Source organism: Notamacropus eugenii, chromosome 6 (genome assembly GCF_028372415.1).
Source record: "Notamacropus eugenii isolate mMacEug1 chromosome 6, mMacEug1.pri_v2, whole genome shotgun sequence".
NCBI lineage: Eukaryota > Metazoa > Chordata > Mammalia > Diprotodontia > Macropodidae > Notamacropus > Notamacropus eugenii.
This window is the reverse complement of record NC_092877.1, coordinates 211,932,038-211,959,953: the sequence shown is the minus strand read 5'-3', so window position 1 is coordinate 211,959,953 and position 27,916 is coordinate 211,932,038. Positions and strand designations below refer to the sequence as shown.

General features: G+C 39.4%; 1 protein-coding gene across 1 annotated transcript in view; it reads right to left on the bottom strand.

Annotated features, from left to right (window-relative positions):
- The window catches only part of RAB20 (RAB20, member RAS oncogene family), a 52,725-nt gene extending 27,179 nt beyond the window's left edge, over positions 1-25,546 (bottom strand). The window contains exon 1 of the mRNA XM_072621984.1: positions 24,771-25,546. Coding sequence (XP_072478085.1) covers positions 24,771-24,942 — 172 coding nt within the window. The 5' untranslated portion in view covers positions 24,943-25,546. The remainder of the gene's footprint in view (positions 1-24,770) is intronic.
- Between the last annotated feature and the right edge of the window lie 2,370 nt (positions 25,547-27,916).

Genomic DNA, 27,916 nt, shown 5'->3' with positions numbered 1-27,916 from the left:
ACTTTCTTCCAAAGAATGACTTAGCAGCTTTAACTCTAAGCTATAAAAGCCAAACAGCTGAGGATCCTTGGTCATAAAGAAGCTGGGATAAACTCTGCACTTCCTATGGCCAAGGAAACATGGGGAAAGCTAAAGCACCTATTTCGAGGTCCTAGCAGACTGATGAAAGGCAATTACTGTGTCTTACATTCCAAAGGGTCTGATATGACAACCTCTTTTTTTTTTTTTTCAAGAAAAATGCCCAGAGTCACATAGCTGAAGGACAAACAAAATAGCTGTGTTTTAAACAGTAAGTGGAAGAGAAAAAGTGAATGATGAGTGTGGGAGGAAGGGGAGATTACTCCCATCCTCCCCCAAGCTCCCAGATTCCATCACCATCTCAATCACTTACCTTCAGGGAAAAACAAATAAGGAAAGGCCTGTTTCTCAACTAAGGAAACCAATGTATATATTTTCTTCCTTCAACACAGAATCAATGTTCTATCAACATGAAATGGATTTTAGTTGAACATGTTCCACTGGTCCTGGCACTTTTAAAGATATACTGTGGTAATTCCAGTGAATTTCTCCACTTAACAAGATTGGAATTCACTCTAAGCACTGTGGTCAATGAATTTCTCTCTCTGCTTGGATAGTGTTTTGTAGGGAAGTAAAAATGAAGATTTTGAAGGGTGCACCATGGTTGAGATTTGCAAGTATTAAATCAAAATAGGCTTCTGATCCAGATCTCCTTCCAAAACGTGTATGAGAACGAAGCTTGTTTGATGAGAAAACTATGGTTCCCATTTATCTCTGCCTTCTTTGTCTTCGTCTTTCCACACAAATCCTGAGTGTACTCAACAAAGCAGATGCTTAATGACTATTAGACTGGATTACTTCTAATAAGTTCTTTGAAGCAAAGGTATTATAGATACCTCCAATGCAGTCAGTCAACAAACATTTTATTAAAACACTGGGGGGGGGGGGGGGGGGGGACAGGGAGGGATCTCCAGTCATCCTGATCTATATCTTGCCACTGGACCCAGAGGGCTCCAGAGGAGAAAGTGAGGCTGATGACCTTTCACAGCCCTCCTTCATTAAATCTAATTCACTTGCAAGTTATGGTATCATCTTTCCTGATATCATGGTCCTCTTTGAGAATGAAGGACAAATAACAAGGACTGGAAATACAAAGAAAGGCAAAAAATAAAAATAAAAATTCCACCCCTACCCTAAAGGGAGCTTGCATTCTAATATAAGAAATAACATGCAAATCACTATGTATGTACAAGATGTATGCGGTGCAAAGGGAAGTAAGTATCAAGGACAGCACTAGCCATGGGATGGAATGGGGTAGGGGAAAGAAAGTCTTCCGCAAACAGATATTATCTAAGGCTTGAAGGAAGCGAGGTAAGCCAGGAGGAGGAAGTGAGGAAGGAGACCATTCTAGGTCTGACAGTCAGTCAGTGAAAAGGTTTGGAGTCGGGAGATGGATTGTCAGGTGTAAGGACAGCCAGTTAGACAGCGTTGGAATAGAGATGACTGGAAAGAGGAAGGGTTGTGAAGGTTCTTAAATACTATACAGAAGCTTTTACATTTGATCCTGGAGGTAACAGTGAACTAGAGTTTATTGAATGGGGCTGGGGAGTGTGACAGGGTCAGATCAATTTTAAGATCACATTTAGTAGGTGAGAGGAGGATGGACTGAACTGAGGAGAAAGGCCAGAAGATCAACCAGAAGACAAAAGCAATAGTCCAAAATTGAAGTCATGAGAAATGAAGAGGGTTTAGGGAAGCCTTCCTGTAGAAGGCGAGATTTAATTGTGACTTACTGAGGAGTTACAGAAGCTTTTCTACAGAAGGTGAGATTTAATTGCGACTAACCAAGGAGGTCAGTAGTTGGAGCAGGGGACAGCCAGAGAAAATTCTAGGAACTGAGGAATGTGGTATCTTGTTTGTACAACAGAACAGGAGACCAGTGTCTTTGGATTGAAGAGTACACGTTGGGGAATTAGGTGTAAGAGAACTAGACTGGTAGGAGACGGCTGGGTGAAGGCACATTTTGAATGTCAGGACAGAGAATTTTGTATTTGCTCCGGACATCCCCTCTTTGAATCTCTGGGTTTCCTTATAAGATGAGGGGGCATATTAGATAATGTCATAAAATGTAATTTATCCTGTGTATATTTTGTTTGTACATGCTTGTTTGAAAGCAGCTTCCTTTACTAGACCTTGAGTTCTTTGAGAACAGGGAGACTTTTTTTCTTTTTTTTTCTTATCCCCCTAGGATATGTTTAATAAATGCTTGTTGATTTGACAATCATTTCTACGAGATAAATTGTCAAGTCCTGTTTACTACTCAGATGTCAAGCTGCAGAATCCTCAGAGTGCCCATAATCCTGCCAGAAGTAAGCTGGACCTGTCTGATGTCCAAAAGGGCAGAAACAGGACACAGGACAGAGTGACATTCCTGAGTGAGATTAACATTCATAAGTCAACCAAGCAAATCAGCAAATATTTACTGAATAGTGACTATGTGCAAGGCACGATATTGGGTACTGGGCATGGAAAGAAGAAAGAAAGGAAGAAAGAAAAGAAGAAAGGAAGGAAGGAAGGAAAGAAGGAAGGAAGGAACAAAGGAAGGAAGGAAGGAAGGAAGAAAAAGAAAGAAAGAAAGAAAAAAGGGAGGGAGGAAGAAAGGAAGGAAGGAAGGAAGACAGAAAGGAAGGAAGGAAGAAAGAGAGAAAGAAAGAAAGAAAGAAAGAAAGAAAGAAAGAAAGAAAGAAAGAAAGAAAGAAAGAAAGAAAGAAAGAAAGAAAGAAAGAAAGAAAGAAAGGAGGAAAGAAAGAAAGAAAGAAAGAGAAAGAAAGAAAGAAAAAGAAAAGAAAGAAAAGAGGGCAAGGAAGGAAATGAAGGAAGGGCCAGTATTACACAGAAGCACAAGTTTCTGGAGTGAATGGCATGCTGAGAACTTATTGAGATTAGTCAGAGAAAGATATTATGAAGGAAAAAATTCTGGGTTTTGTTTTTTCTTTATTGTTTTAACGATATCTTTTCTCCTTTTCAATACTCCTTCAGTCATTTCCCATGCTTTCCAAATCAAACCTTTCCTTGTGACAAAGAAAAACAATCAAGAAAATAAAAACCTGATACAGAAACTTTCCTTGTCTGAAAATATATATAATATTCTTTCCAAAACTAATTGCCTCTCTCTGCTGGATGGTGCAGTGGATAGTGCACCAGGTCTGGAATCAGGACTTGACTCCAAATCCAGCCTCAGATACTTATTACCTGTGTGATCTTGGACAAGTCACTTAACCTCTGATTGTAAATCCGTAATTTGAGGATAAGAAGAGCACTTACCACGAAAGGTTAATCAAATTAGATAATAATTGAGATAATAAATGAGATCAAATGAGAGAATAACTGTAACCTGCAAGAGAAGATTCTGGGAAGATGGAGGAGTAGGTCAGAAAATTCTAAGCTCTCAAGATTTTCCCTCACAAAAGAGATAAAACGAGCACCTCAGGGCTAACAATGTGCAGGTAAAAATAAATAATTGGGGCACAGTATGGGGTCCTCCTGGGACAATCTGAGAAGATCAGAAGAAAAATCTCAGGATAGGATTTGGTCCTTGTGAAGAGTAAACACCTCCAGGCTAGAGTTCAAGGTAAACAAGAAGTGGCAAATCACTTACACAAGTGGTAAGCCCTGAGGTTAGCTGGTTTGGGAAGTGGCCACATCCACAGGAACTTTTACCCCTGGGACAGTGAGCGGAGCTGGGAGTCTAAGTGAGTTGTGTTGCAGAGAGCATCAGGAGAGAGAGAGAACTAGAACATAATGGGTGAGTGCAGAAGCAGTGGGGCAGAATGCCCTGACTGTGGGCACTTACAGGAGACTGGAGGTTGAGCTTTGGTTCCAGTCTAAATGGGTCAACTGAAGATGAGGGTCAAGAGGTGCCATCCCCCATACCTCAGGGCTAAAGGTGATTACAAAAAATTAAGCTACCACTACAAAAAAAATTGCACGGGCAAAGAATCCAATCATAGAAAACTATTATGAAAATAGAGAAGACCAGGGTTCATCTTCAAAGAAGGATATTGAAGCAAAGAAACCCTCTTCTACCCCAAAGAGTAATGTCAAATGGTCACCTGTCCAAAAAGAATTTATAGAAGAACTTTAAAAAAAACTTTAATAATCAAATGAGAGAGATTGATAAAAAAAAAAAAAACTAAAAAAAATCAGAATGATCCAGGAAAAACAAGAAGACTATGAACAGAAAGTCAATCAATTAGGAAACAAGATTCAGAATCTTAAGGAAGAAAATGACACCTTGAGAATTAGAAATGGGCAAAGTGAACACAGTGAAGTTAGAAGAGATCAAGATATAATTAAACAAAATAAAAAGAACAAAAAAATAGAAGAGAAAATGAAACATCTAACAAGAAAAACAACTGATCTGGATGACAGATCAAGAAAACATAAGAATAATTGGACTACCTGAAAGCTATGATAAAAAAAAAAAAGAATCTTGACATAATAATATAAGAAATAATTAAAGAAAATTGTCCTGAAGCAATAGAATAAGGTAGGGAGTAGGGAAGTAAAAACAGGAAAAAAATTCCATCAATCATCACCTGAAAGAGATCCTATGAGGAAAACTCATAGGAATATCATAGTCAAATTCTCAAACTCCCAGCTCAAGGATAAAATATTAAAAGCAACAAGAAAAAAATACAATTTAAATATGATGGTACCACAATTAGAATCACACAAGACCTAGCAGTGGAGAATGAAAGGATCACAGGTCTTGGAACACTATATATCAAAGAGCAAAAGAACTGGTGTTCTGGATGAAAATATCATACCCAGCCAAGTTAAGCATAATCCTGAATGAAAAAAAAAAAAGTGAAAATTTGGTCAACTGTCAGACTTTCAGGACTTTGTTAAAAAACAAACAAACAAATCAATCAACCAAAAACCTGAATGTAATAGAAGATGACATACATAAGGCACATATCAAAGACTGAACAAAAACAATTCAATAAAGACAGACCATTTACCTTTTACATATGCAAAATGTAAAACATATGTCTAAGATTGTCATTAGTAATTGGGTAGTTCGGAAGAAAGCTTGAGTGTGATATGACTTTAAAAAGTAAAACCATTTAGGAACAGCTAAAAAGAATAATTATTTTATACAAATGAGGAGTAAGAGGAAAAACTGACACAGAGGAAGTAGATGGGGGAGGAGATGGTAGTTCTGGTAACCTACTTTCATTAGACATGGGTGTAAGAGGGAACAATACATATATATCTAGAAGAGTATAAAAGTCTTCTAAATTCAGAAGAAATAAAACAGTAAGGGGGTGGGGAGGGGAAGAGGATAACAGAGATCTCTAAAAGGGAAGGTGAGGGAATAAATTATAGTGAGTTATTAGAAGGGTGTTCAGATTTATGGGAATGGGAAGATAGGTGAGGGATCCTTTGAGGGAGGGTAGGGTAAGTAATAGGAGGGCAAGGTAGCAGGAAGAAGTAAAGTAGAGGAGTCAGGAGGGATAGGAAATAAGAGATACAAACATAAAAACAAAGATCATGAATAGAATTTGTTAGGGAAAATATATCTATACATGTACATATGTATGTAAGTACATGGGTGTATATGTGTATATGTGGATTATATATCTATAAATATATCCATACTTTATTGTAATCTTCTGGGGGGGAGGGAGGAAGGAGGTAAAAAGTGCAAAGTTGAAAGTGCACAGCAGAGAAAAAAAGGACAACTTACAAGGAAGCAAAGATGGACAGCTCTCACCTCAATGTGTAGTATTTATCATACAGGCTTTCTTGAAATGAAAATTTATCGCTACGTATTTTGAATTCTCCTTTATATTCTGCTATATCCATGACTTCTCTTACTGCATTTAAGTTTCAATATTTAAATTTATAATATTCTTTCTTTTCTTTATTCTGTATTTGTGTTTGGTATTTAGGTCTAAAATAAAAATAAAAAGAAAGGAAAAAAGATTTTTAAAAGTAATTGTAATGCAGTACCTATTACCCATGTACCTGGTACCCAGTAAGTGCTATATAAATGTTAGCTATTATTATCTTTGCTATTATCTCTTCCTCAGAACCTTCAATGTCCCCCACTTTTTCAGAGTTACTATCTTTTTAATGATACTTTCATTAACATTGTTATAAATGATTACTATGCATATTGTTCTATGAATTCTGCTTATTTCACCCCACAATTTTTACACATTCCATGAGAAGAAAATTCAGTTTTGAAATGATGGCAGAGTCAGAATTCATCCAACCATCAAGAAGAAACTGATACTTTGAGATGAGATCTAGGGCAGCAGTATAGAATACCTCCTCCATCAAACCTGGGATTATCAGAGTTGTTAAGTAAATTAAACACTTTACTCAGAAATAATATTTCCCTCCTGGGCCTCAAATAGCACTTTTTTTAGATTTCTCTGATATAATTATTACATTCTATCTTTTATTATAGTCATATATATATATACATATACTTGTATACATATATATGTATACATATATAAAATGCCATACACCATAAGGTACAAGAGGAACCCTTCCCCTTGCCCATAATAGTACTGAACAATAATCTTAAGAAATATTTGATATAATTTAATTTAGAAAAGAACTCATAGACCATTTAATCTAACCTAATCTGTACCTGACCAAGAATCCCTCCTACAACGTACCCCAAAGTGACCACCATCCATTCTCTTCATAAAGAATTGCAGCAATTACTTCTCCAGGTAACCTATTGCACTTTTATACAACTGTAGTTGACAGAAAGATTTTATTTACATTAAACAGCACAGGAAAGTGGAAGATTTGAAGAATTTGGTTTTGAATACCAATCCTGACACTTATTTCCTTGGGCAATTCAGTTAACTTCTCTGGATCTTAGTTTCATTATCTCTAAAATGACAGGGTTGTTGTTAGATGAAATTTAAGGTCCCTTGAAATACTAATCCCGAACATGTCCCTGTAAATATTACCCAGTGGATCTAGCTCTTCTCTCTAGCTCTAGCCCCACTCTCCCAAGATTGTCCTTCATGTCCTTACAGATGGCTAACCATGTTTCAGTCTTTTCTTCTCCAGGTCCTCCAATCTTATCATCATCCTGCTCTTCTCTTCTGTTCATGCTCCAGAATGTTTGTTTTCTCTAAAATATCTAGAACAGATTATAATATTTCAGCTACTATGTGATAAGGTAGACAGAGTATAGTAAAGCCATTATTACCTTCATTCTGGACATCATGTCTCCCTTAACGAAGCCTAGAATGTTATTGCTGGGTTTTGTTTGTTTGTTTTTTACAGTTTTGCACCGAGAACACACAGTATTAGGCTTAAAATTGGGATAGCTAGACGATGCAGTGAGCACTAGACTTGGAATCAGGAAGGCTTATCTTTTTGAGTTCAAAACCAGCCTCAGATACTTTACTATCTGAATAAGTCACTTAACCCTGCTTGCCTCAGTTTCTCTGGAGAAGGAAATGGCAAACCACTCCAGCATCTTTGCCAAGAAAATCTCAAATGAGGCTATGAAGAGTTTGACACACGCTACTCCACAACAACAAAGAGAAGACATTCTGACAAATGACTAAGCGTAGAAACATAAGAAAATCACTTCACCTTTCCTCGGCCTGTTTCCTTAATAGCTAGCTAAGTGTTTTACGTTAATTTTCTCACTTAAACCTCACAACAACCCTGTAAGATATTCTTATGCCCATTTTAGAGATGAGAAACTGAGGTCATCCAAAGTTAAGTGGTTTGCCCAGTATCACACAGCTGGCGTCTGAGGCCAGATTTGAACTCAGGTCTTCCTAACCCTAGGCCTAGCAATCTACCTAATAGACCATCTGCCTATAAAATAGGAGTCTTATCTATAGTGTCTACCTCACAGAGTTGTGAGGCTAAAATGAAGAAATTTATTTACAAACTTTAAAGTCCTATGTGTCTGTTATCATGGTTATTATTAGCACCATGTCACATTGTTGACACACTGAATTTTCAATTCACTAAAAAATATTGGATATTTTAAAATGTGGTCTGGCCATGCCTCCCTCATTTCTCTACTTGGATAGCTGATTTTCTGAACCTGATGATCGCACTTTAAATCTGTCCCTATTAAATTTCACCTTACCTTATTAAGTTTCACCATTATTCTAGCTTGTTGAGATCTTTTAAAACTGAATTAGTTGAATGAACATCATTTTCTATTTATCCTGGGTGAATCAGCAAGGAATCATTTTCAAGGTTATTCTTGAATTAACTGCCTAACGATTACACTCTCCACATTGGAACCATTAAAATACAGGCACATCCAATACATGATGAAACCAGACCAAAAAGAAAAACTTTTCAGAAAATATTGTTTGGGTTAAAAAATGTTTCTTATATTAACATGACAAAGGCAATAGTTTTTTTTAAATGAATGTAAAAAACTCATTAATTTTTCTAATTGCTAATTTTAAATGTTTTATATTATTAATCATGTTACCAATCCAATCCAAGAGAAATGAAAATATTTGCTCAAATAAAATTAATTCATATAGAATAAGAAAGGAACCAGTGAATGGGGGAAAAAAATCTTTGTATGAAATACCTCTGGTAAGGATCTAGCATACAAGAATTGTAAACAACTAATAGAACTATAGAAAAAAATAAACCTCTCAAAAAAAAGTGTAAGCTATTACTGACCATATGAAAGAATGCTCTAAATCACTAATAATAAGAAAAAGTCAAATCAAAACAAATCTAAGATTTCCTCTGAAATAAATTGGAAAATTAGCTAAGCTGCATTAATGTATTGCTAGTGAAACTGTGAATTGGCACAATCATTCTGGAAAGCAATTTGGAATTATGCAAAGAAAATCACTAAAAAGTACATATCCTCTGGACTAGAGATTCCACTACTAGGTATACCACACAAAGATGTCAATGACAGAAAAAAAGGCTCCAAATACACCAAAATATTTATAGCAGTACTTTTCGTGATAACAAAGAACTAGAAACAACAGGCATCTGCCTGTTGGTTGGGAATGACTAAATAAATTGTGGTATGAGAATATAATGAAAAATCACTGTACTGTAAGTAGAAATGAACATGATGAATAGAGAGAAGCATGGAAAAGAAGGGTGAAGTATGAAAAGACACAAAGACAATATACACAACGATTATGGTGAGGCAAATGAAAAATAACAATAGCAAAAATAAAGCAATAGAAACTAAATGGTGCAAAATTATAATGATCAGTTTGGTCCCAAAAAGCATATTTGAGAAGACACCTCAGCTTGGCTCCTTTATAGAAGTGAAAGTCCATAAGTGTGAACACAATGTCTAGTGTCAGCCTTTTTCAAGATGTTGATCAGTTTTGCTGAATGGTTTTTCCTCTATTTCCTCTTTTTCTTAAAAAAAAAATCTGTGTTATCAGGGATTACTCCTTGGGACAAGGAGAAGAAGGTACAGAAAGGAAAATCTAGATGATGTACAAATAATAAAATTCAATAAAAATCTATGTATAAAAGAGACTAAATGTTGAAAATTTTAACGGCCTGCTGGACTCTTAAAAAAGATATGAAAAGATACTTCCCTGATTTCATTTCAGAAGTGGGGGGTCCATGAATGTGAAAAAATGCAAAAAATCCCAGAGCAATTTGATATGTTAATTAGATTTGCTGAAACTTTTTCTTTTCTCTTTTTTATTTTTTATTGTAAGGGATGGTTCACTAGGGGAGGACAAGGAAAAAATACAAGGGGAAATATAGGTGCTGTAGCAACAAAATGGATCAACAAAAAAATTTTAAAGGCATAATCTGTAGAATAAGCAAAAAGGACAAATCAATTTTCTCTAAATATGAAGAAGTGATTTGTGATTCACATTTTTAAAAATAACTTTCACTATGTGACAAATAGCCATGTATTCACATTGCTCATACATGCTCCATAATGCATTTTAATGACATTGATACTAAAACAAATCAGAGCCACTAAAGTGCCGATTTTATAAAGCAACCATGTAATATAGGCTACAGCCCCAGGTTTGTTTACCATAAATACATCAGCACATTCTAATATATGAACAACTTTGCAAGATTCACTGCAATACTATTTTCAACATTAATTTCTACGTGCTATCATGAATATGAAATTTGACACATTCTCAGAGACAGTAGGACAACTAATTCTGCTCACTTGTATGCTCCATTTTTCCTAATGCAATAAGTAATTTCATTCAATGAATATGTGAGAGCCAAAAAAGGACAAAGCACTACTGTATGCTAAGAATTATGGGAAAATGAGACCCATTCCCTGCCTTCCACAAGTTCCATGAATGAGCAGAGCATTTAATTTTTTCTATCTCCTTTAATATCCAATGCAGTATGTGTGACTAAAGTAGAGTACTAGATCTAGTTTTGGAGACTTGAGTTTGAATCCTTATTCAGACAATTATCTCTGTGAAAGCATAGATAAACCAGCTGGAGTCTTTAAAAGTCTTAGTTTCCTCATCTGTACTCCTTATCTCATGTGGTTTTATAAACCTGAAAGTGTATGGTGTCATAGTTGAAATGCTAGACTTGAATTCTGAAAGACCTTGGTTCAAATTTTGCCTGTGATATTTATCATTTAGGCGACGGTCTCAACCCCAGTTTCCACATCTATAAAAAGGAGATAATAAAATCTGTAATACCTACTTCACAAGGTCATTGTGGCTCAAAAGAGATAATGTAGGTAAACAGCACTTTGCAAACTTCTTTAAAACACTATAAAATGTCAGTAGACATCTCAGTTGGATCTTACTAACTGCTTGTTGAATTTGAATCTTACTCTAGCAGGAGAGATGATATATTTTGCTACTCTCACTATAACAACAGAAAGCAGTATTATGATGTGTGTCATAAGAAAGATACAAAGTGAAAAAGTTGAACAAAGAGATTCTTTTTGCTGGGATGAATGCCACTAAATTAATGGCATTGAAACTCATCTTTGAAGGCCAGTACAGGATTGAGACAAGCAGACATGGGAGGGAGGGTCTTTCAAGTGAAGGGATTTCAAGGAAAATTCTGGAAAAAGAGACAAGTCCATTGAGTTTGAATGTAAGATCCATAGAAGAACAGTGGATGGAAAGTTTGGAAAGAGCTTGAAACACCTAGAATTTTAATCTAAGAAAGCTATTCCTTATTCAATAAACAAGAGGAAACCACAGCAAGTTTTAGTAAGGGAGTGACAAATCAACGCATTCAAGAAATTAATTTGGCTGTGATGTACAAGATGACTTCTTCCATTAAAGTACTCTTGTGGCACATTGTTTCATGTAAGTAGGTGAGCCTGGCTTTGCAAAGGCTATGTCAGTAGAAGACAAACTGCAAAACTTTTAAGTACCAACCTAGGGACTACCTTTACTATGGGGTTCACAGGGGTTTATCATCAAGCGATGCTTTTTCATTTCTTGGCTATGTATGTCTACTCAGACTAAATTAGTGGAAGAAAATAACCATTCCAATGAAATCACAAATCAAAGTAAATAAAAGATATTTTTGTTCAAGGAGTAACTTTGTAAGTAATCACCATCAGTAAAGTACTTTTACCTACAATCTTCAAAAACAATGTTTAGCTTCTAGCACCAAAGACCTTCAACCTGGACTCCCTAAATCAAAAACTAATTCAAAGGGTTTTGTAATTATGGGAAAAACTGAATAATGGGAGGGAAAGTAGAAGGGGAAAGTCAGTATGGAAAATTTTTCCTGCTCACCCAAGGCATAGGGAAAAATAATCAAAGACTTTTTGGTTCAGGACACAACACAGAAAAACTGGAAGAACATGAGACTTCAATTCAATCCTTATTATTAAAAAAATCATCTTCTATGTCCCAGGTACTGTGTTGGGTGCTGGGGCTACAGTATAGTGCTAATCAAATGTGAGTTATTCTTATGTAGCACTTGTGGTAGGTATGCATAGGAAAATGAATAGAGGTGATCTAGGTCAACCTGGTCACTTTTTGTTGAGGAAACTGAAGCCCCAAAACATAATTAATTGTAGCTCTTTGAAATTTTTTTTAACTGACTGTGATTAAATTGGTATCAGGAATTCCCAGTGATGAAACTCCCTCTGCCAATGCACAGCAGCACCTAGTCTGCCATTCTGGGGGCACTAAGAGGTTTAGTGTGTGTCAGAAGTGGGACTCGAACCCAGGTTATCCTGATTCTGTGGCTGCTCCAATTAGCTGTTTCATCATCTAGTGCCCTATCAGACTTTGTGAGAGGACAACAAAGTCAATGAATATATAGTCACCCTCTGATCTTATTACCTGCAAGACTTTGAGCAAGATTCCTAGTTTCCCTGGGCCTGTTTCTCCAACCATAAAATGAAGGAGTTGGACTAAGACTTTCAGCTCTAGGTCCGTGGTCCTTTATTTCCCAAACATCAAACCCTTAAAAGCTGTCTCAGCAGCTTCACTCAATAAAAGGCCACCCTGCTAAGCCTCAGCATATTACATCTCAGTTCTACATTCTACACTGGCTATGCATTGGCTTCCACTGACTTCCAAAGAATCACAGCCAGGTTTTCCAAAGTCAAAGGCGTTAATTTCCACCAATACTTGGGAGATGTCTAACTTCTCATTTAGGGGAGGGAGTATCTTACAGAAGGAAGAGCAGAGGAAATGGCCTTGAATTCTACAGGCCTGAACTGAAGTTTCTGCTTTTTACTAGATGTATGATGAGGAAGTCACTTTACCTCTAAGGGCCTGGTTTTCCTAATCAAGAACAAATGAAGTGGGGTAGACTAGATGAGGCATCTAGGTGGTTCAGTGAACAGAGCTTTAGGCCTGGGGTCAAGAAGACATTCAGACTCAGACACTTGCTGTGTGAGCCTGGGCAAGTCCCTTAACTTCTAATTGCCTCAGTTTCCTCATCTGTAAAATAGTTATTACAAGGATGAATTGAACTAAGATTTGTAAGGCACTTTGGAAACAGTGAGTGTTATATTAATGAAAATAATAATTATTATTGCTACAGTAATTTCTGTACATGTCTTAACTTCCCTTACTAGAATCTAAGTTCTTACACAGAAAAGATCGAGTCTTACTTATTTTTCTATCTGTTGGCTATTGAGAAGCAGCAAGACGGAGTGGATTGAAAATTAGTCTTGGTGTCAGAAATACCCAGGTTCAAGTCCTTCCTCAAACACTGGATGACCCTGTAGGTCAGACAGCAGTTGTGGATTTAGTTAGAGGGTGGATTTGTTTTGATCGAGGGAATTGCCCCATCAAGAGTTGCCTTCACAAATGAAGTCATGGGCCCATATATGCATGGAAATATTTATAGCAGCTTTTTTTGGTAGCAGGGATTTGGAAACTGGGAGGATACCCATCAAGTAAGGAAAGGCTGAACAAACTGTGCTATGTGATTGTGAGGAAATACTATTGTGCTGTTGGAAACGATGAGCAGGATGCTATCAGAGAAATCTGGAAAGACTTGTATGAACTGATGCAAAGTGAAATGTACTGTACAAAGTACAGCAATACTGTAAGATTGTCCGTGTGAATGCTGTGAATGGCTTAGCTGTTCTCAGTAACTCAATTGTCCAACACAACTCTGAAGGACATAGGATGAAAAATGCTATCTATCCCCAGACAAAAACCGATGGTATCTGAATATAGATTGAAGAAGCCTTTTTTAAACTTTATTTTTCTTGAGGTTTCTTTGAGTATGTATGTTTTATTTCACAACATGACTAATATGGAAATATGTTTTGTATGACTACACACATATAACCTCTATCAAGTTGCTTCTCTTCTCATTGAGGGAGAGAGAGAGGGAGGGAGGGAGAGAATTTGCAACTCAAAGAAAAACAAATGTGAAGAAATTTTTACATGTAATTGGGGAAAAATAAAATAGTAAATAAATTTTTTTAAAAATGAAAGAAATCACAGATCCAACCGCTTCTTCCCCCAAATGGCTATGATTTGCATCTCCAGGAGTTCCTAAAAAATGTTTGTGGAATTAATGAAATAATGGAAAGAATCTACCCAATCCATCCACTCCCTCAAGACCCATCCCAACAGTATGAAAACTTCAAAGACAAATTCAAATCTCATTTAGGGTAGAGCCATCTGTTTTGCTCCTTCAGTGCTTTGAAGAATTCTGTCACCAGTTTTGGCACATTTGGTTGAGGGAGGAAGGATAGATGTGTGGAGACTCCAAAGCTCACCTAACGATTTTTCCAAAGTACATATTTCTTAGGTAGTTCATCTTTTGGATGTCCCTCTCCTAGATCTCCCCTCCACAAAATAAGCTACAAATCATCTCTCTTCCAGGACAGCACCCCGTACATCTGCAGGCAGCAGAGTAGCTAAGGCTTTCGAGCTGTTCTTAACAAGCTGCCAGTAATCATATTTTTTCTTTCCCAGATCAGTTTTGGAAGTTCACCTGAGGTCGCTGGAGGCAAGGAAGGATTTCTTAGCCTAAAACCATAGTTTGTTAAATATAATATCCTCTTATAGAAAGCAAACAGAAAGTCCCTGAGAAAGAAACTAAAGCAGTCCAAATTCAGTCTGAAATCCAAGCCCGGGGCAATCTAGATGTAAAGTTTTTGAATGGGTCAAAGCTTAGTATAAACATACCCTGTCTCTACTTTATAGGCCCAGGTTTGGGTTGGAGGAAAGACCTCCCAGGCTCATAAAAAGTCATATAGCCTCAGGCCTTAAGCCCAGAGTGATCTTTATTTCCATGGGTCAACTCTAGAGTAGAGAATAAAATTCAACAAACAGTTTTTAAGGCCCCCCCCATCCACAAAGTATAGTGCTGGGCTAGAGGGTGGGGGTGAAAGTAAAAACCGTCTAAACCCCTGACCTGAAAAAAACTACCTACCTACTAAATAAAGAAGGGTTCTTAATTTTTTTTGAGTCATGGACCTCTTGACAGTCTGATAATGTTATTGATAAATTAATATACATAGGAATACAAAGGAAAATAATAATATTAAACTACAATGATCAAATTGTAATTATTTTTTAAGATCAAGAACCCCTGATTGAGAATCTCTGTACTAAGGGGTATAAGTAGACAGCTAAACATATTAAAAAGTAGAGTATGATGAGAACACAGGAGATCCAGAAAAACCTGATCTAGGAAAATTTAAGAGACAAAACACGTTTGTTGAAGAGTTTGGAACCCTCACTGTAGATCCGGCACCTGAGCTAAATAGGAAATGCATTCCAGGCAAGGATGATGGCTGACCAGGCATTTCAATTCAACTGAATGAGAATTTTGAAGTGTTTACTACATGCCATGCACAGTGCTACCCCTGGGGATACAGAGATCAAAACAAGCACAGCCCCACAGATCCTGATCTCAAGATGTTTCTACTCTACTGAGATAAAATTTGTAAAGCCCTTAGCACCGTATCTGGGCACAAAGAAAGCACTTAATAAATGCTGAATTCCTTTCTTCCCTCTTTCCTTCCTTCCCTCCTTCCTTCCTTCTTTCTTTCCTGCCTCTAGGGAGATGTAGACATATATCAATATAAAGTAATTTGGGGGAAAGTACTAATAATTGAGAGGGATGAGGAAAGGCCCTTTTAGAAAGTGCTACTTTAATTTAACCTTTAAGAGTCTGAAAGTCCAAGAGTCAGGGATAAAAAGGGAAGAGCATTTCAGGCATGGGAGATAACCTATACAAAGGCAAGGAAGTGGGGAAGGAATGTCATAAACCAGGGAACAAACATAGATTGGTCTGACTGCAGTACAGAGTGGATGTACAGAGGATAATGTCAATAAATCTAGAATGCGAGGCTACGGGCTTAAAATACTGTACAAACCAGCAGGTAATAGTGAGCTATTGCAGGTTATTGAGCAAGGACAGATCTCTGTTTTGGAATAGGAATAGAACAGAGACCAGCCAACCAAGTAGTAAGGTGTTGTAATAATCTAGTCTAGAGATGACAAGTACATTTAATATCCAGGTCCTTCCTTAAATTCTCCACAAGGGAAACACCCAACAGGCTAAGAGCCTTACTCTATTCTTTTCACATTGCTTGGATGTCTTTAGTCTCCTGAATTCTCTGCTGGTTATTGGGGACCATCTTTTTTCCCCCAGAGCCATACATTTTTCTCTAATATCATGTACACCATTTCTCTTATGTAATTACTCCTTTGTAATGTGATGCAGCCTGTTCACACTAACCATTCATCCCCCTTTCCTCTGCCTTTGGGTGAGTCTTAACTTCAACTCTTTGGATCTATGATTTATGAGAACTCACAGCCATGTGATGTTGCCATAAGAACACTGGTGTTAAAAAGATAGGCTTTGGGAACATCATATCCAGAATCCAAACTATATTACAAGTCAGTTTTCATCAAAATGATTTGGTACAAGTTAATTTTAAAGTAGATCGATGGAACAGATTAGACAAGGAAGATTCAGAAATAACTGAATTCAAATCAAACTTTGTTTATAAATATAGGAACATAAGTTACCTAAAAAAAGAACTCACTATTTGAAAAAATTTCTGGGAATACTGGAAAGCAGTCTGGAAGAAATTACGTTTAGACTATCATCTTACAATACATAGCAGAATAAACTCAAAATGGATATGCAACCTGAATGTTAAAGGTCATACCATTAAAAAAAAGGTCACACCTGATGATAAGCAGGTCATATAGCTTTCATTGCTCTGCGGAGAAGGTGTATTCTTAATCAGACAAGATATAGAGACCATTAAGAAAGAGAGAGAAAAACACAGAGAGAGAGAGACAGACAGACAGAGACAGAGAGACAGAGAAAGAGTGATCATTCTGATTGCATAAAATAGAAAAGCTTTTGAACGCAAAAAATTAATGCATCTAGGATGAGAAGGAAATTGATTGGGAAAAAGTTAAATCAGATTTCTTCTATAAGGATTTGCTACCCAAGATACGGAAAGAACAGAAATATCTAAGGTCAAAAATAGCTATTTCCCTGATAGATAACAGGTCAAAGACTATAAAGAAGTACTTTTCAAAGACCTTGGGTAGCTTGTGGTGTGATGGAGAACTGAGCCTGATGTCAGGAACATCTGAGCTCAAATCTGGCCTCAAAACCCATACTAGCTATGTGACCCTAAGCAAGTCACCTAACCTGCTTGCCTCAGCTTCCCTGTCTGTAAAATGGGAATAATAACAGCACCTACCTCTTAGGGTTTTTGTGAGGATCAAATGACATAATGATTATAAAGTATCTAGCACGTAGTAAGGACTATATAAGTCTTAGCTATTATTCTCAAAAGAATTGCAAATGATTACCATCCATGTAAATAATGCTCCAAATCACTTATAAGAAGAGAAATGAAAATCAAAACAATACTCCAAAGACTGGCAAAAGTGATGAAAGAAGAGAATAGTCAACGTTGAAGGAGTTATAGAAAGATAGGCACACTAATACACTGTTGGTGGCCTTGCAAATTGGTACAATCATTCTGTAAGTGATTTAGAATTACGCCATGAAAATGACTAAAATGTCTTTACTCTTTAACTCAAAGATTCCATTTTTAGGTATATATCCCAAGGAAATCAATGATAAAGAGGAAGAATCCCTATACACCAAAATATTTATAAATACTTTTCTAATAGCAAAAGAGCAAAATCAATGCCTATCAACTAGGGATTTGCCAAACAAATTGTGGCACATTAATAAACATGTTCAATTAGAATGCTATAAAAAGATTGTTATTATGAATATAGAAGGGCATGGGAAGATTATATACAAAGGAGAACCAAGAAAGCAGAACCAAGAAACTAATATACACAATGGCTACCACAATGCAAATTTTAAAAAAAACAGCAACTAGACAACAAAACTCAAATGTAACAGAATTGTAAATAGTGGGAACCTCCTCCCACTCTCTTTGTAGAGATGAGGGGCTGTGGATGGAGAGCACAGAATTTCATGTCAGACTTTTTGCAGTACATTTGCTAGTTCTGTCAAGTTTTTCCCCTCTTTTTTTGTTATTAGAGATTGTTCTCTGGGAGGGTAAGGGAGTTCTTGAGAAATTTAGGTGATATGAAAAGATATCAGTAGCCAGGGCAAGGTAGTACATGTCTGTAATCTCTGTTTTGGGGGAAGTTGAGGCTTGCAGATTGCTGGAGCTGGGGAATTCTGAGCTGCAGTGGGTTAATCTGACCAAGTACCCTCAGTAATGCCAGCACTAATATTGTATGCCCTTACTCTAGAGATAGATAGGTGAGAGGGACAGAGACAGAGAGAGGAAGGGGAGAGAGAGACAGAGAGAGAGAGGGAGAGACAGAGAGAGACAGAGACAGAGAGAGAGAGGGAGAGAGGAAGAGAGAGAGAGGGAGAGAGAAAGAGGGAGGGAGACAGAGAGAGAGAGGGAGAGAGGGAGGGGAGAGAGAGACAGAGAGAGAGAGGGAGAGAGGGAAGGGAGAGAGACAGAGAGAGAGAGAGAAAGAGGGAGGGAGAGAAAGAGGGAGGGAGGGAGAAAAAGAGGGAGGGAGGGAGAGAGAGAGAAAGAGGGAGGGAGAGAGAGAGAGAGAGAAAGAGGGAGGGAGAGAGAGAGAGAGAAAGAGGGAGGGAGAGAGAGAGAGAGAAAGAGGGAGGGAAGGAGGGAGAGAGAGAGAGAAAGAGAGAGAGAGAGAGGGAGAGAAAGAGAGACAGAGAGAGGGAGGGAGAGAGAGACAGAGAGAGGGAGGGAGAAAGGGAGGAAGGGAGAGGGAGAGGGAGAGCAGCAATGATATTTTTTAAGTAGACTTTAGCTTCAAGAAAAATTCGGAGTCATTAAAAGAACAGCATAATTTTCCAGAGGCAGTCCAGCTTACTTCTGTCCAGCTTAGGAAACAGCTAGCTCACTGTTGATTTGCACCACATACTGATAGATGATTTCTACAGATTGTCTAACCAGCTGCATATCATCACCTTAACAACAAGTTCCTTTTTACTCTCTCAGTTTTTCCTGTGTGGTAGTTAGACAAAGTTCTTTTGAGTAATTATGAACCTCTTTTAAGAGGATCTGCAACGTTCTCGGTCTTGAGGCAACCACCAAAATGTCATCCTTAAACAGGAACCTCAAGGCCCTCATCATCTAAGAAATCAATCTGTTTGAGTTTGAACTCTATGCCTCCTCTATGATTTTTCTTAAAACCTTTGGAAAAATATGTGTCTCTCTGTATTTTTCCTTGATTAGGAAACAGAAGACTGTTGAAGAAAACTATTTCTATTGCTCCATCCTTCCAGGTACTTTGCATGGCTCTGATATGTGCCTGGGAGACATCTTGTTGGAGGAGATCCCTTAAGGTGGCATTTTGCTATTCCAAATTACATGTATATTTCTATGCATATATAAATTATAAATTTATGTAGACTATAACTATATGTATATAAGATTAGACCTAGATTATATAAGTAAAAAAACACAGTGGGATTATGTCCTCTATATCTTTTAGTCAATTGTGCAGTGATAAAGATATGGTCTACTATGAAATATCACCTACAAGAACCAGTAGAACAATTTATAGAACATCACTGTAAAGGCAAATAACTTTGAAAGACTTAGGGACTCCAATCAATGCAGTAGCCAGCTATAATTCCGGAGGAATTATAAATGCAAATCGAGATATATTTGTGATGAGGAAATTAGTTTTGCTTGATTGTTCATACATGTTACAAGGATTTCTTTTGTCTTTTTGTTACAACTGAGAAGGGAAGTAGGACAGAGAGAAAATAAATGTTTGCTTATTGAAAAGAATAAAGTTAAATTTTTTAAAATTATCTCATCTGCAAGCTTAACTATTCCATTCTGATAATCTCATCATGGGTGCCATCTAAGCACATGCAGATTATTCTCACAAAGATTTTGTATAAAGAAGAAAATAATTTTAAAGGTTAGTAGTCACTAGTAATCTCTTAGTTACCTCTATTTGGTAACAACTGGGATTTTTTTGCTCATACCTCTGGTACCCTCCACACTTTTATTTAACTAGGGAATCAAGACCTCAATGCCATCAAAGCTGTGTTACCTCCAGTATAAATGATCTAGTCCAGCTGTTTTTCTCATTTTGTTCTCTTCAGGGCTATTTCTACTTTCTCATACCACTCATCAGGCACTATAATATATTCTAGTCCAAATGTGTTGGCTCCATTTTCCTGGATGATAAAGAGTCTGTTATGTAAAGACTCTTTTTCAATTTTTCGTCTATTTGTTTTTCCCTTTCAAGCCCATCCTTAAATGCTCTTGGAATAAATTTATTTAGCTGAGTCTCCTGACAAGCTTTCTGTAAAATTGTTTTTCTCTCCATTGATTCTCAATGTTTTATAGAGTAATGCTGCCCATAATCTTTGTCTTAATGCAGACTTAGAAAGGTTCAGAATTCCAAGGTCCAGTACAAGGAAATATGGAGCCCATAATAAGACAGACTAAAGTAGCACAAGGTAGCTTTATTGAGGGTAGATAATAATTGAGGGTGGTCAGGAATGAAGGACATAAGGCAGTCCAATGGAATCCTGGAAGGGGTTAGGCAACCTGCTGGGGCACTGAAGGGACTGGGGTTTACCACTTGACATTTGGTGGATTTTTATAAGATTCTTATCTGGGACCCCCACTGGGGTATGGGGACTGGCGCTGGTTCATACTAGTGGGGGAAGAAAGACTCCTGGGAAATTGTTGACTTGGTACTACTGAAAACTCTTCCACAAGTGAGCCTTTGAGTTATCACTTCCGATATGACTCTGTCAGAGTGACTCAGGGCTTTTGAGCTTCAGAACCAAGGCTTTTTCATTTATGGGGCGAGGTTGCTATTGCTCTCCTTTCTGTAATATTTGACAAATGAATTCATAGTCTAATCCCATGTTGTCCTTGCTTGTCATATCTCTCAGTTCGTTAAGGAGATTGAGTGTTGGCAAACCGTAATGGTTTCTAGACTCTTGGTCTCCCCTTCATGGTGACTGATGTATATTGGATAAAGATCTGTTTGAAATTTTTGTTTGGGGTCATGAAGACCAATAATAAATTGTAATTCCACACCAACTGCACCCAATAGGGGGGAAATTTAAAAAACTCTCCTGGGTTTGTTAACAGAATAACCTCTGATATCCATCTGGCTTCATGGAATAATGAATAGAAAGCTGGTCTTGCAGTGAGACATATTTGGGATCTTTCACCCAACACCAGAATAAAAGAGCAGCAGTTCTTATAAAGTGTTCCCTTTGTAGAGGTATGTGAGGTCAAAATTATTTTCACAATACTAAAATAATACTAAAATTTTTAAATGGTAAATATCAATCAACATAATTCATATTCAAAAGTTATTTGGGAAGGAATTTGCGATAATATTGAAGAGAATAAAGGGGTTCTTAGACAAAAAGTTTGTAAACCACTTTTATAATATTATAGTATTATAATATAATATAATATCTATATTATATTATAGAGGATACTGAACTTGGGAGACAGGAAGATTTGGGTTCAAATCCTACCTCAGACACTACCTATGTGATTCCTGGATAAATCTCCTAATTTCTCTGTGCCTCGGTTTCCTCATTTGCAAAATGAAGGGGTTGAACCTGATGACCTGAGTTCCCTTCAACTTCCAGAGCTATGATCCTATGACTTTAAGGTGTTTCTGAAAAAGATGCCAGAATACATTCCCTTAGAACTTCACCTGCCATCCTCCTAATTTTCTAAACTAAAATACCTCTTTCAGGTTATCACTGCCCCATAGCTATAGTCTCTACCATTAGAATGTAAGCTCATTGAGGGAAGAAATTATTTTTTTCTTTTGTATTTCCATCTCCAGTGCTTATCACAGAGTACATGCTTATTAAATGATTTTTATTCATTAATTCATTGACCCTTTATTGAGGAGCTTCTAACTTAACAGTGCCAGTTCTCAGGCAACAGACACCACTGAGTGAATGCCTGAAGTCTTTTCAATTTAATAAAACCTTCCCACAGTTTTTGCTCTAACTGATATGACCTTCAAGAAATCAAGGTCACTTCCAAGAAACAAAAGTGTTTCTAAATTCAGGAAATCAGTGATGTGGAAAGAGAGGAAGACTTTACTGACACCTCCTAGGTTTTCCTCATTGCTCCTCCCAATACTCCTAAATACAAACACTTGGCATTTTTCAAACAGCAAAAAAGAAACTAAACATCCAGGAAATCTCAGCGTGTTGCAGCAGGAAACTCGGCAAAAATATCTAGGGCATCATCACATCAGCAGTATTTCAAAATTCTCTGGTGATTAATATGCTTGCTATAGATGTCCTTGTTCTGATGAAGAAAATGCAAAAAGTAGTACTGAAATAAATACAAATGTTACTCCATAAACTCTCTCAGCTTATTACTTGGACTCAGATACGGCAGAGTTTGAGTAATATATCCAGAAACATAACCCATTATAGAAGTTTGATATTGGCCTCTGAGGAGGGTCCTATTCCCTAACACCAGATCCCAGAGGGGACACCACTAAACAAACTTTTTTCCACCACTACCCCAAGTAGAAATTAAGTTCCTTGAGGGCAGAGATGATTTTCACATTTTCTATTTATATCTCAAGGCTTGCATACAAGTGTGCTGTTTAGTTGTTTCAGTCATTCCTGAATCTCCATGAGCCCATTTAGGGTTTTCTTGACGAAGACACTGGAGTAGTCTGCCATTTCCTTCTCCAATTCATTTTACAGATGAGGAAACTGAGGCAAACAAGATTAAATGACTTTCCCAGGGTCACACAGCTAGTAAGTGTATGAGGCCAGATTTGAACTCAGGAAGATGAGTCTTCCTGACTCCAGGACCAGTGCTCTATCTGATGTACCTTACTTTGGACAGGAATTTTACACCATTCCCAGCACATAGACCAATCAGAAAACAGTTACTTGAGGATTACACATACCACCTTTCCAAAAATACCTGTTGATTATATATGACCACCTCTAGAGTTAAGATCGAATATTAAAGAAAAGAATAAGGAGGTATAATTTTGGAACTCAATGAGTTTGTGCATAAAACAAAAGTAATGCCATATCTTGGAACTTCAGAGGGGGGAGTTTTTATATGGGCGAGTTCAGTTTCAAAGGATTGTTATGAAAACTATCTCCCCATTTTAATCAGAATCTTATAAAAAAAGAAATGCAAATACAGTGTGATCCTGAACTTCATTAATTCAAATTCATTTGGTTTAACCAATTTAAAAAACAGAGTCAATTAAAATCATGTTTACTCAGCAGAACTAGGGGCACACAGTTGGCAATTAAAAACCTTGGGAAGGATCCTTGTGCATTTGTCACTCTTTAAAATGCTAGCATCAGAGAAGCTGCATCTTGAAGCTTCAGCCACCAAAAAAAAGTGGTACATTATTTCTTCATTTACTGGATTCATTCTTTTCAGGGGGAATGGGCAATTATCAGTTCCACTCCGTAGACTTAGCAAATTGAGACCTAAGTTTAGCCTCTAATAGTTACATCTAAAAAAGTCATAAATCCCACCAAACAAGAAAGACCTCTCTCTCTGTGTCTCTCCCTCCCTCCCTCCCTCTCTCTCTCTCTCTGTCTCTCTCTCTCTCTGTCTCTGTCTCTCTCTCTCTCTCTCTCTCTCTCTCTCTCTCTCTCTCTCTCTCTCTCTCTCTCTCTCTTCTACTCTAAGGAAAAGGAAAGTCTCAAATGGTCACTTATCTTACCTTATCAATGGTAAAAGAAAAAATAAGGTTATACTTGGCACTGTTATATGGCATGTGGAGAATATGATTACAATTCAAGTTTAAGGGCTACATTTCCTGGGTAGCCTCCATCTAGGGCCAAAGAAGAGAATCCCTAGGCAGATTCAAATGGAAGTACTACTTTAAAAGAGTAACTTGACAAAGGAATCCTTTAGCATAGTGATCTTTCACCTCCCCAGAGGTGCAAAGAAACGGAAGGAAAGGGAACTGTAGGACAGTATAGTTGAGAGGACAAGGAGGATGGGAAAACTCCAGTTAGCTAGGAGACAGTGAGGAGTGAGCTAAAGAGGAAGGCTGGTGCAATGAGATAAGATTCGGAGCTAGAATATCCTAATTCGAACCAGATTCTTCTACCTGTGTGACGTTGGACAGCGTACCTCAACTCCCTAGACCTCAGTTTCCACGTCTGTAAAACGACTGGGCTGAACTGAACCTGCAAGATTTCTTAACCAGCTCGAAATCCTATCATTTCTCTGCAGAGATCCTTTTCTTTCTTTAAGACCTTTTCCTGAATGGAAGCCTCCCTCCCAAATTTCTATAGGAGTCGTTGCCCCTTCTCCCAGAAGTGAGAGGCAGTATTGGTGTGGAATCACTTCAGCAAGCGTGTGTTGAGCCAGGGACTGAGCTAAGCGATGAGGATTCAAAGAAAAAGCGAAAATAACCTTTTCCCTCAAAGAGCTTACCTTCTAAGGAGGGGAGACAACATAAGCCCCTAGACTCGAATTAGGCAATGACTACCCCGGCCGTGTAAACTTCACCTTTCTGATCCTCGGGGTTTGGACCAGATGACCTCTAAGGCTTGCACATAGTGTGGTGTTCAATTGTTTCAGTCGTTCCTGAATCTCCATGACCCCATTTGGGGTTTTCTTGGCAAAGACATTGGAGTAGTTTGCCATTTCCTTTTCCAGCTCACTTTACAGATGAGGAAACTGAGGCAAACAAGGTTAAATGACTTTCTCAGGTTAAATGACTTTCAGCTTCTAAAGTTTTTAGAAAAGAAAGAGAGCAAGGCTGCCCGGGGAGAAGCCCGGGCGAGGCAGTTACCTGCAGTGTCCCAGATGGAAATGTTGTAGGACCGCCACTGCTTCAGGTAGAAGGCTCCCCCGACCGTGCTGACAGTTTCTTGGAAGCGCCTCTCCATGTACCTGTGGAGCAGCGAGGTCTTGCCCACGTTCATGTCCCCCAGGAGCACAATCTTCACGTCTGGCTTCCTCATTTCCCCGAAATGAGCCCGAGATGGCTCCGGGAAGCTTCTGCCACCCTCCACCCCCGGGACTCGGGCTCTCACTAGGCAGCGGCTGATCAAGGGGACCCGAAAGTCCAGTCCTTTTTCCTGTGGCTGTTCGAGCTTCTCGGGGACAACTTTTTGCCCGTCTGATTGCACCCCGACTCTCGGGATATCTCTGCCTGGGGGGCGGTCAAGGAGTGAGTCTCCCGACAGTCGCAATCTGAGGAGCGACAAGTTGCGAGGTCCTCCTACCCCTGCCGGGACTTTACCTCTGGGATCCCGAGGAAGAGGAGGAGGAGAGTAGGGGGAGGACGGAAGAGGAAGCGCGTTTCCACGCAAAAGGCGGGGGGCAGTAGCTGGGGGAGACCCAGCCCCGATGCCCAATCCACCCCCCACCTCCCTGGCGGCCTTCAGTCCTCTGATCCCCTTAGCTTCATCCCCTTCTTCTCTTCCCGGCACTCAGCAGAGTCCACTCCCCTTGGCCCGGGGCTGGGCTCCTCCCTCTGTCCTCTTCCCCGGCTGAGGCTGCCACCGCAGCGGCCCCTGGGGACACCAGAGGGCCGCGCAATGCCCAGCTAGCCCCCAACCCCGCTCCTCCCACCCCTGTGCCCAGACTCCCCTTCCCCCACACAGACCCACCCCCACGGCTGGATTTTGCGTTCTCCAAAGATGAGTAACCTTCCTTCTTTAGTCTGACTATGCAGTGACAGGAAGAGGGGAGAATGAAGATTGGAGGGGGGGGGGGCCGCGGCTGAGGAGAGCAGTTCCAAAAAATAGCTAAAGATCCAAAGAGGCTGGATTGTAAGCTGCCTGAGGGCAACGACTCTATGATTTTCATCTTTGCAGCCCCAGTGCCTGGCAAGTTGTAGCTTCTTCCTATGTGCTTATTGATTGATAGATCGATTTCATGGACACTGTGGGATGGGGGACCGGAGTCTTAATTCATGCATGATTTCAGCCACCTGTTATTAAGCTACTAAAGGATGCAAATTGAGAATAAGGGAGGTATCCCCGGCGTGTCACAAAAAAGAGAAGATGCCCCCAGTGTTTATGGCAAGCTAACGGTAGCACTGGAAAGACCAGCTGAGGGTCGTAATCCTGGTAGTTGGAGGGAATGAACAGATGAGTTCACAGATCCACTGGATGCTGAAAATTTAAATCAAATCATGTCAACAAGCATTTATTAAAGAGTTTATGTGCTAGGCACAGAGCAAAGCGCTGTGAATACAAAAACAACCTGAGAAATGGGCAACTTCCGCCCTCAAGGAGCTATTTTCAAATGGAAGGTGTGTGTGTTCGTCCTTCCTTGCAGAAGAAGAGCATGGCATCAGAGAAATAATGACATGATTTGCACTTACTTTGTTTTGAGTGAGTGAGGGCTGTGCAGGTCACCAGCCTCACTTCTCCTGCAGAGCCATCTGGATCCAGTGACCAGATATTCATCACAATGACTGGAGATGACCCAGGATGAGGCAATTGGGGTTAAGTGACTTGCTCAAGGTCACACAGCTAGTGAGTGTCAAGTGTCTGAGGTGAAATTTGAACTCAGGCCCTCCTGACTCCTGCTCTATCCGCTGCACCACCTAGCTGCCCAAATGGAGGGAGACAATGCATAAAAGAAAGGTGAAAGGGGTAAGGAGGAAGGGAGATGATGAAGGCGCCTGATCTGAAGCCTGATAGAAAAAGACTAGAGGGGGGGCGGAGCCAAGATGGCAGAGTAGAAAGGCTCACATACACATAGCTCCGAACCCACAACCCACAGAACGGCTAGAGGGGACCAACTCACGGTGAATTCTGCACCCAGAGGCCACGGAATATTGGAGCGAGGGAGATTTCTGTTCCAGAGAGACCTGAAAACCTCTCGCGGGGGGTCCTTCGCGCTGCGGACTGGGCGCCGGGACTGGGAGCTGAGTGCAGCCCTGCAGCGGCCACAGCACCCAGAGGAAAAGATCCGAGCGGGCTTCGGGGACGGGATCTCCAGCGGCCACGCGGGTCCCTCCACCCACAGAGGGAACTGCAAACCTCTTGCAAAAGGTCCGTCGTGCTGCAGACACGGAGCCCAGCCCAGACCTGCTGCGGCCTGGCACCGAGAGGTACAGATCCGAGCAGGCTTCAGGGACAGGATCTCCAGCAGCCGCACAAGTTCCTCCACCCACAGGTCACGAGAGTCAGTGAGAGAGTCTCTTTGGCGGGTCGAGAGGGGAGTGGGGTGCCCCCATGGCTCGGGCCCCCCGGGAGGTAGAAGCTGAGAGGCGGCTGCAGACAGGGGCTCCCCAAGTGGGTGGGAGCCTGAATCCATTGTGGAAGGTCTGTGCATAAACCCCCTGAGGGAACTGAGCCTGAGAGGTGGCCCTGCCCCAACCTGACCACCTGAACATAATCTCATACTGAATAGCAGCCCTTCCCCCCCCAAAAGCCCTAAGGCGGGAAGCAGCATTTGAATCTCAGTTCCCAAACGCTGGCTGGGAGGACCAGGAGGCGAGGTGGGTGTGAGGAGAATATCCAGAGGTCAAGTCACTGGCTGGGGAGAATGCCCAGAAAAGGGAAAAGAAATAAAACTATCGAAGGCTACTTTCTGGGACAACAGACATTTCCTCCCTTCCTTTCTGATGAGGAAGAACAATGCTTACCATCAGGCAAAGACACAGAAATCAAGGATTCTGTGTCCCAGCCCACCCAATGGGCTCAGGCCATGGAAGAGCTCAAAAAGAATTTTGAAAATCAAGTTAGAGAGGTGGAGGAAAAACTGGGAAGAGAAATGAGAGGGATGAAAGAGAAGCATGAAAAGCAGATCAGCTCCCTGCTAAAGGAGAACCAAAAAAATGTTGAAGAAATTAACACCTTGAAAACTAGCCTAACTCAATTGGCAAAAGAGGTTCAAAAAGCCAATGAGGAGAAGAATGCTTTCAAAAGCAGAATTAGCCAAATGGAAAAGGAGATTCAAAAGCTCACTGAAGAAAAT